This window comes from Penicillium griseofulvum (assembly GCF_001561935.1).
Source record: "Penicillium griseofulvum strain PG3 chromosome Unknown contig_84, whole genome shotgun sequence".
Taxonomy (NCBI): domain Eukaryota; kingdom Fungi; phylum Ascomycota; class Eurotiomycetes; order Eurotiales; family Aspergillaceae; genus Penicillium; species Penicillium griseofulvum.
Genome location: NW_024467475.1, coordinates 1,724,246 through 1,732,943, shown reverse-complemented (window position 1 = coordinate 1,732,943; position 8,698 = coordinate 1,724,246). Strand labels below are relative to the sequence as shown.

The following is an 8,698-nucleotide window of genomic DNA, read 5'->3' as shown; positions in this document are numbered from 1 at the left end:
GACTTTTGCAACTACAAAGCAGTATTTAAATGAAGTCTTATTAAAAGCCTCAGTTCGCCGGGTGAGACGAAAGAGAAGATACAATGGGATAGCAGGAAGTCGCGAGGGTCAGCTGAAATTCGACTTTGACATAACATTAGAAGTTTCCCAGTCCCCCACCCTTTACGGTCCTCTCTGTCGCCTCCTCCCCTCTCTTCCTATCATCCTCTCTTTATCTCTCTTCTTCTCTCCCATCCCCTTCTATCCTTCCTTTTAACGACTTTTATCATTTCAATTTATTTTTTCAGTAAACGTGTTCGCAGAACGCGGTTAGCGGTCCAGTCTCACCCGGAGACTGATTGCAACGCATCCAATCATTCAGGTTTGATTGTCACAAACCCTTTGTATGCATCCTTTAAGCAACAAACACAAAGACACCTCCAAGTGACACATGTGTGGAACTGGCACAGTCGCAAGATCTACCCAAAAGGATTCATAGGTCTTCCCAACTGCTGCCTCATCCACCTTTATCACATTCTAGTGAAGAAACGCGAGAGGGGATGATCCATAACAGACCAAAAAAGCATCATGACGTTGATATTTGGGAGTCCCAGCTGACAGGAAATATCTACTAGCAACTCTGATTTAGTTCTACCTGACCCAAGCACATCAAAATGGCCGAAGAAGTCGAACGATCTGCGCCATTTCGTGGCAAGAAAGATACCACCCGAAGACCACCCAAGGATTTTGACAAGCCAAAATCAACGGTGCCAGAATCAACGGTGCCAGAACCGACGGTGTTCGCAAATAGCTCTAGTTCAGACATGCTTCGTGTTTTCCAATCCATGGGCGAGACGGAAAGGAACAAGTTGATACAGAGCATAGATAATCTGAGTTGGGCACAGACTTGGGATTTGACCAAACAGTTCGACAAACAGCGAAGAAAGAACAAGCCTGTGCAACAGCCTCTTTTTGGCATGGAAGACGACGGTCACTCCTGTCCCGAGAAGCTGCCCGCTGCGAGGGATGGACCTGGAGCAGATATCAGCAGTAAGGTCTATCAGTTGCTCGCAAAACCCAGGATTGCCGAAGGCGTTGAGGAGCCTGAGCCATGGGCATCTGACCCACCCGAGTTTATTCCTGACGATGCATGCAACGAAATCGCAAAGACGGCCAAAGCGCCCAACAATATGCAGTCTCGGAGCCATCGGGATTACCGACAAAAGATTCAAGTCAAGGCATACGGAAAATCTCGTCGTACCTTCCCAATCATCAAAAATGGAACCCTCACGTTCACATCGGAAAAGCACAGCGCTATTCACGAGCTCGAGCGATCTCTTCCTGATGATTACACTTTGGACATCCAAAATGGAGATGATCGGTGGGACGAACTCAAACACAGAATTTCGTCGTTTGATCTTCCCAACACGGTTGTCAGAAATCAGTTTCGTAAGTGGTGGGATCAGCTTCCACTAGGATGTCAAGTCGACATCTATCACGTTGCCTTCTTTGACGGAACCGCGATGCCGGACGGACAGTCTGCTATGTTTCTGCCTGATATCAAGCATATCCCTACCCCTCGGAACATGAAAGATGAACAGACACGCCTGCATTGGCATGAGACATCAGAAGGTTACGTGTACAACCTGGGAAAGGTCAACATAAGACGAAGGAAGAAGGAACAAGAAAAACAAGAGTACCTGCGTCGCACTGCCCCGTACCGTGCTTGGCTAGAATTACCACCAGATTCGAAAGTTGTCCCACCAGGGATCTATCTACGCCCTGTGGAATATTATGATTATACTTCTATTCTTGAAATCATGAACTGGTATGCAAAAAACTCGGCTTTGAGCAGTGAAACCGGATCGGTGGGTGTGAAGTACTTTGAGAAGCTTCTGAACTATTGCCGAGAAAACCATTTCCCCTTCATCGCTGCTGCTCGACGTCCGCCGGAGCCCTTGTGCCGCAATCCGATCGACCCTGTGGTCGGATACGCTTATGTCGAATTCCATCGACCCGGCAAGAAGGCTGATATGAACATGGGTGAGCTGCATGTCTTCATCCGAGAAGGCAACAAGAAACAGCACATTGGGAGGGCACTTGTCGATATGGTCCTTTCTTGCTTTGATGCCACCTCTGAAATGAGCACCGATTATGAGTTTGACCAAACTGGTACAGTGCAGTATGGACCGGGCTATGGCCGCCATCTCACCACAATGGTCTGTACCATTGCAACATCCCCAGAGACACAGGAGGATAATGCCTGGGTTAAGAAGTGGCTGGAGAAGGACTTTGACTTCGAATACAAGTGCGTATTTGAGAACGCGAGAGTGAAGACTGGCAAGAGGTAGTTTTCACTTTCATCTTGGGGTGTATTTACTGACGCATATTCTTAGTTTTGACCTTGGTTACATGGCTCGTCGTATCCGGGGTCCACACACGAGCGATGGGGTCGAGGGCCAGGGTCAAGCCCAGCCCCAGGGGAGCGGCACCCAGTCTGCCATACTGCGCTACCTCTGAGCCTGCGAATGAACGATGTGGAAACTATGGGAGGGGCTCATATTTGAAAAATCGATAGCACAACGGTCTGAAAGGAAACTAAAAAAAAAAAATCAAACGGAAAAAAAACTTGAAAAACAAAATGAGACTATTGTGACAGACAATTTGTCTGGATCCAGGATGTTTATCCTGGATGTCTCACCAGAAAAAAAAAGTTGATGTCTTACAGGGGCTTATGGGGGATACTGAGCATATGAGAAATTTGTACCTTGATAGTTAGCTGATTGAAATGTATGATTATGTTAATTCTTTCCTCATAATAACTTTGGAAGTAGAGCTCGACAATCATCTCTAGCCATGGGCCTCGAAGCGGATTGATTATGTCATCTGAAATTTTCCTGTCACCGCCCGGGGAACTTTTTTTTTGCATGTTGATCCATTTCTTCTCGGCGAGATTGAGTTGCTTGCACAGTGTTTGGGGGTCTTAAATTTTCTACTGAGACTGTTTGAGAGTGTGTGGACGATATCCAGCTACCAAATATACACTGGAATTTGCGCCAACCTCCAAAATGGCTCCTCAATCGGCGAAGCGGAGTTCCGCCAAAGACGATGATTTCGTATTTACGCTCTCCGACGACGAGAACGAAACCCGTTTCGAAGAAGAAGATGACGACAACGAGATGCAGGGCGATAATGCGCCAGCAGCAGACAACAAAAAGCGCAAGCGCGAGGTCGAAGGCGTCAAGCCCAAGAACAAGAAGCAGAAGCAACAGGAAAAGCAACAATTGAAAAACGCCAAGAAGAACAAGAAGAACGCCGAGCCCGCACCCGAACCTGAGTCGGAAGAGGAGGAGGACGATGAGGCTGCGGCAGCGGATGCAACAGAAGACGACGGCGTCTTGGACCCCGAGTTTGAGTTCGATGTCGGTGGTGTCGCGAACCAGGGTGTCACCGAAGGCTTCGATGGCTGGGGTATTGATGACAATGAGACGAAGCGCTCTGGCGACAAGAAGGCTGTTGACATTGACGATATCATTGAGCGGAGGCAGGCCAAGAAGGCTGAGGCTGCTGCTCGGAAGCAGAAGAAGAACCCCGTTGAGAAGGAAGAGAGCGTCAGCGGATCCGAAGACGACGATGCATCAGGCGACGAAATGCCCGTTGACTTCGAGGACGATGAGCTCATGGCTGACGACGCCTTCGGCATGGGCGCAAACGGCGAGGAGGAGAGTGATGCTGAGGGCCCCGAGCCTGGCTCTGGGGATGAAGACGAAGAGGACGATGAGGATAAGGATGAGGAGTCCGATGACGATGCTGCATCTGACAATGACTCTGTGGCTACACCTGTTGGTCACCCCGATGACAGGGCCTCAGACATGGAGTCTGATGTAGAGAGCGAGGTGGATGAGGAGGAAGCAGAGAAGCGCAAGGCGTTCTTTGCCCCCGAAGAAAAGGTCGACACCAAGGCCAGCATGGCCAAGATGACTTTCCAAGAATTCAACCTTTCCCGTCCCATCCTTCGAGGTCTCGCCGCAGTTGGATTCACAGACCCGACACCTATCCAGCGCAAGGCGATTCCTGTTGCTCTGTTGGGCAAGGATATCGTCGGTAGTGCCGTGACTGGTTCCGGAAAGACCGCTGCCTTCATTGTTCCTATCCTCGAGCGTCTCCTCTTCCGTCCCCGCAAGGTCCCTACAAGTCGTGTTGTGGTTCTGATGCCCACTCGTGAGTTGGCTGTTCAGTGTTACAACGTCTCCGTCAAGCTGGCCACATTCACAGACGTCACATTCTGTCAATTGGTTGGTGGTTTCAGTCTTCGCGAGCAGGAGAACGTGCTCAAGAAGCGCCCGGATGTCATCATCGCCACTCCTGGTCGTTTCATTGATCACATGCGCAACTCGCCCAGTTTCACAGTCGATACCCTTGAGATTCTGGTTCTTGATGAGGCTGATCGTATGCTTGAGGACGGTTTCGCCGATGAGTTGAACGAGATTCTCACCACGATTCCCAAATCTCGCCAGACTATGCTGTTCTCCGCGACCATGACAGACTCAATCGACAAGCTTATTCGTGTTGGCATGAATCGCCCAATGCGTTTGATGGTTGATGCCAAGAAGAATACTGTATCCACCCTTGTTCAAGAATTCGTGCGTCTCCGTCCCGGACGGGAGGACAAGCGTCTCGGTTACCTCCTGTACCTGTGCAAGGAAGCCTACACAAAGCGCGTTATTATCTTCTTCCGACAGAAGAAGGAAGCTCACCGCGTCCGTATCATTTTCGGCCTATTGGGCTTGAAGGCAGCAGAGCTACACGGTAGTCTGAGCCAAGAACAGGTACGTTCAAACAATTTACGTCCTATATTTACAACACTAACTTCCCATAGCGTATCAAATCCGTCGAAAACTTCCGAGATGGCAAGGTTGCCTTCCTTCTCGCCACCGACGTTGCGTCCCGTGGTCTTGATATCAAGGGTGTCGAAACCGTCATTAACTACGAAGCTCCCCAAAGCCACGAGATCTACCTGCATCGTGTTGGACGTACCGCCCGTGCCGGCCGCTCCGGTCGTGCATGCACGATTGCCGCCGAACCTGACCGCAAGATCGTCAAGCTTGCCGTACGCGCAGGCAAGGCTCAAGGCGCCAAGATCGTCAGTCGTGTCGTCGAGCAAGCGGTTGCAGACAGCTGGGCTCAAAAGGCCGAGGATTTGGCCGATGAAGTGGCTGAGATCTTGCAAGAGGAGAAGACCGAGAAGCAGTTCTCTCAAGCTGAGATGCAATTCACCAAGGGTGAGAACCTCATGAAGCACGGTAACGAGATCATGTCTCGGCCGAAGCGGACGTGGTTCGAGACTGAGAAGGACAAGAAGGTTGCTCGCAAGTTGGGTAATGTTGAGTTGAACGGTCCTAATACCAAGAAGAACAATGTCAAACTCAGCAACAAGGACAAGAAGCGTCTTGATGATGCGAAGATGAGACATGAGGGTAATATCGGGTGGAAGAAGGGTAAAGGTGATGCGGAATCTGCTAAGGATCCTAAGAAGGCTAAGGGGAAGGGTAAGGGCAAGTCGTTCAAGAAAGGGAACAAATAAGGGAATGTATATTGAATACCATGCAAATAGCAAGCACATCTAATTGCCTTTTACACACTTTTCTTTTTTATGTAGATTCTTGATTCTGAAAAATTGAACGACATGCTCTAGAATGGGGAAGTGGGGGAAAAGAAAGGGCAGACATTTCAATCTCTTTCTAATTGACCTCTCTCTCTCTCTCTCTCTCTCTCTCTCTCTTCATATCGAAAGTATTCCAAGTCCACTTACTACTGAATATCCAAAACCATCGGAATTATTTTCCTGAATTTGAATCTATAAAAATGGATTCTTAAGATCTCCAAATCTCCAAATATTCAACCAATGAGGTTCAGCCATTGCCCTACTCCAACTGGAGCTGATTCGACGTCAATGCGATCTCATTTTCTCAAAAGGCTTAATTCAAAAATCTTTCTCCCCTATTTTTATCTTCTCCTTTTGCATGTTACTTTGAAGAGAGGGGGGATATATCTCCACCTTGTGAAAAGGCACTGGAATGGAGCCTCCCAAGAGTCTCCCCCGGAAGAGTGCCTTCTCATGCGAGGCCTGTCGCAAACGCAAAGTGAGGATCCTCTTCGGATGATGACCGAGTACCCCGAGATCCGAAATTTCCGAGCTGACAGCGCAGGTTAAATGTAATGGAGCTAGTCCGTCGTGTTCGCGATGCGCCGCGCGCAACGAGGAGTGTGTGTATAGCTTGTAGGTCTACCCCCTCTTTATTCTATTCCCCTGTAGTCGCTGATACTCTTTCCCCCCCCTAAGAGCTCCGACATTATCGTACACAAAGCAGCTGGAGGCTAGAGTTGCGCAGTTGGAGGATGCGTTGTCGAAGCGGGGTGAGGCGGAAGAGGTGCGGAAGACAAGATCGCCCTCATCGACAGAGTCCAGTTCAAGCGGACCGAAGATAAAGACCGATCCCGATGCTGAAAACCTTTGTCGGGCGTTTGATGGTCTGAATGTGGAGAATGACGGTCGCGTCTCATTTCACGGGCCGACTAGTTTATTCCAGCTGCCTAGTGGGGTGGTGAGTGAAACCGCGTCGACTGCCCATTACGAGGAATTAGAGGGTCGCAAAGAGCGACTTGTTAATAGCGCATGGCGGGAAAGGGCATTCGAGCAAATGGCTGCTATGCCGGTATGTGTCCTGGTGGATTTGAGGGGTGTGGATGCTAATACACTCCAGGAGCCTTTTCAGTATCTTCTCGACTCGCATTGGTGCTGGATTCAGCCGCTGTGGAATTTCGTCTACCGTCCTGCATTTACACGTCGGTTCGACCTTGCCATTTCAAGTGTATAATACTAACCTCCAATAGGTGATATGAAAATTAATGGGGCTTATTACTCCGACGTCTTATTAAATGCCATTCTTTCGCACTCGGTACGCTGGTGCAAAGCAGAGCCTCAGATTGGTCCGCTTCTGGATTCCTATGACGGCGGTGCACAATTCTCTCATCGTGCATTGACTGGGGTATTCGACTCGCTCAAAGTTGGTTATGCAGGTATCCCTACCATTCAGACATTGCTTCTTCTCAGTGCCCAGGAATGCGGCCGTGGAAATCGGACGCAAGCTTGGTTATACAGTGGTATGGCCTTCCGGCTGCTGGACGACTTGGGTATCTCCATCGATAGCCGGAAATATTCAGGGTCTGCTCAACTGAGTGATGAGGATATTGAAATCCGGAACCGTCTATTTTGGAGCTGTTATTTCTGGGATAAGATGGTTTCATTGTACTTCGGCCGCGCGCCGACGATGCAGCACTCTCGCGTTAGCCCGCCACGCATGATTCTCGATGACACCGCTGAGATCGAAATATGGACACCTCATGGGGTGAGCTTCACTGATGGTGCTCACTATCCGCCGACGCAGGCACATTCGACCTCCTGTTTCATGAAGATGTGCGGGCTGGCGGAAGTTCTGAACCAGATTCTAATCCACATATATGACCCAATCCGCCGAAGCACAGACTCGGAATTCTTCGATTGTGTTCAGGAGCAGGCTAAGAACCTGAGTGACTGGTGGGACGAGTTACCGGGTTATTTGAAATTAACGGCGGTGGACCTTCCTCCATACTCACCACCCAGCCATATCGTGATTTTGAAGTACGTGCTTAATCCCGCATACATTTGAACAAAGTGCTAACTTGACTCTTTCTAGCTGTTTATATCATACTATCAATATCCTTCTCCACCGACCAATCCTCTGTTCTCGAGAGCCGGCCAAAGCCAATCCCGAGGCATACGATTCGACCCATCTTGTACAGTGCATGGCATCAGCAACCTCAATCCTATCTCTCTTCGATCTATACCGCCGTACATTCGGCGACAGTCACGTCGTCCTATCTCTCGCATACAGCATCTACACAGCAGCATCCATTTTCCTGCTCGAGATCCAAGCCCTGAAATACGCCGCACCCGGAACACTTGACAAACTCAAGTTCTGCATTTTTGCACTCGAGAGAGTCAAAGCCGCCAGCCCTGTTATTACAACAGCTCTCAACCTCATATCGCTGGAGCTTCAAAAACTCCAAATCAACATCCACGGACCAATTCCAGCACCCATTCCAAAGACTGAACAGGAACACCACCCCCAGAATCACCAATCACCGCCCCAAACCCATTCTCATACCCATACCCAACCCCAACCCCATCCTCATCCTCATCCTCACCCTCACCCTCATCCTCACCCCCATTCCCATGCCCATTCCCACGCCCATCCTCACCACCCCCACCATCAGCACAGCCAATCCCCATCAATAGGCAGCCCACCCCGCCACGTCTCCCCACCGCACCATCACCACCAACCCCCAGCATCGATAGCCACCCAAGTCCAAACAACCCGCCCTGAAAACCCGCCTCCGATGGGACCATACAATACCTACCATCTAGGAGCAGGTTTCAACGTCCCGCACTCAGGCGAAATGCCCCATATGCCGTCAACGCATTTATTAGGCGGCATGCCGAACGCCGTCATGACGATGGATGAGCCCGGATCCTACGAAATCACGCCTGAGGTATACGAGGCATTCTCGTATGCGCAGCCGATTACGACGAATATGACGCCTGTCTTTGAGCAGAGTTGGAGTGGACATTCTCAATGTTGATTAGCGTTGCTCAATCCTGGGATTTTCCCCCTCTCTG

The 8,698-nt window shown here is 49.8% G+C and overlaps 2 protein-coding genes across 2 annotated transcripts; both read left to right on the top strand.

The window, feature by feature from the left end:
- Positions 1-653: 653 nt before the first annotated feature.
- On the top strand, positions 654-2,499 carry PGRI_051820 (GNAT family N-acetyltransferase; the record flags this gene model as incomplete). Its single annotated transcript, XM_040792895.1, has 2 exons — positions 654-2,326; positions 2,376-2,499. 2 exons carry the CDS (start codon positions 654-656, stop codon positions 2,497-2,499), a joined length of 1,797 nt encoding a protein of 598 aa, XP_040644862.1.
- Positions 2,500-3,047: 548 nt separating this feature from the next.
- On the top strand, positions 3,048-8,661 carry PGRI_051810 (Transcription factor; the record flags this gene model as incomplete). Its single annotated transcript, XM_040792894.1, has 7 exons — positions 3,048-4,808; positions 4,859-5,528; positions 6,209-6,246; positions 6,348-6,695; positions 6,744-6,825; positions 6,874-7,660; positions 7,716-8,661. The coding sequence occupies 7 exons, from the start codon at positions 3,048-3,050 to the stop codon at positions 8,659-8,661; spliced, it is 4,632 nt and encodes a 1,543-aa protein (XP_040644861.1).
- Between the last annotated feature and the right edge of the window lie 37 nt (positions 8,662-8,698).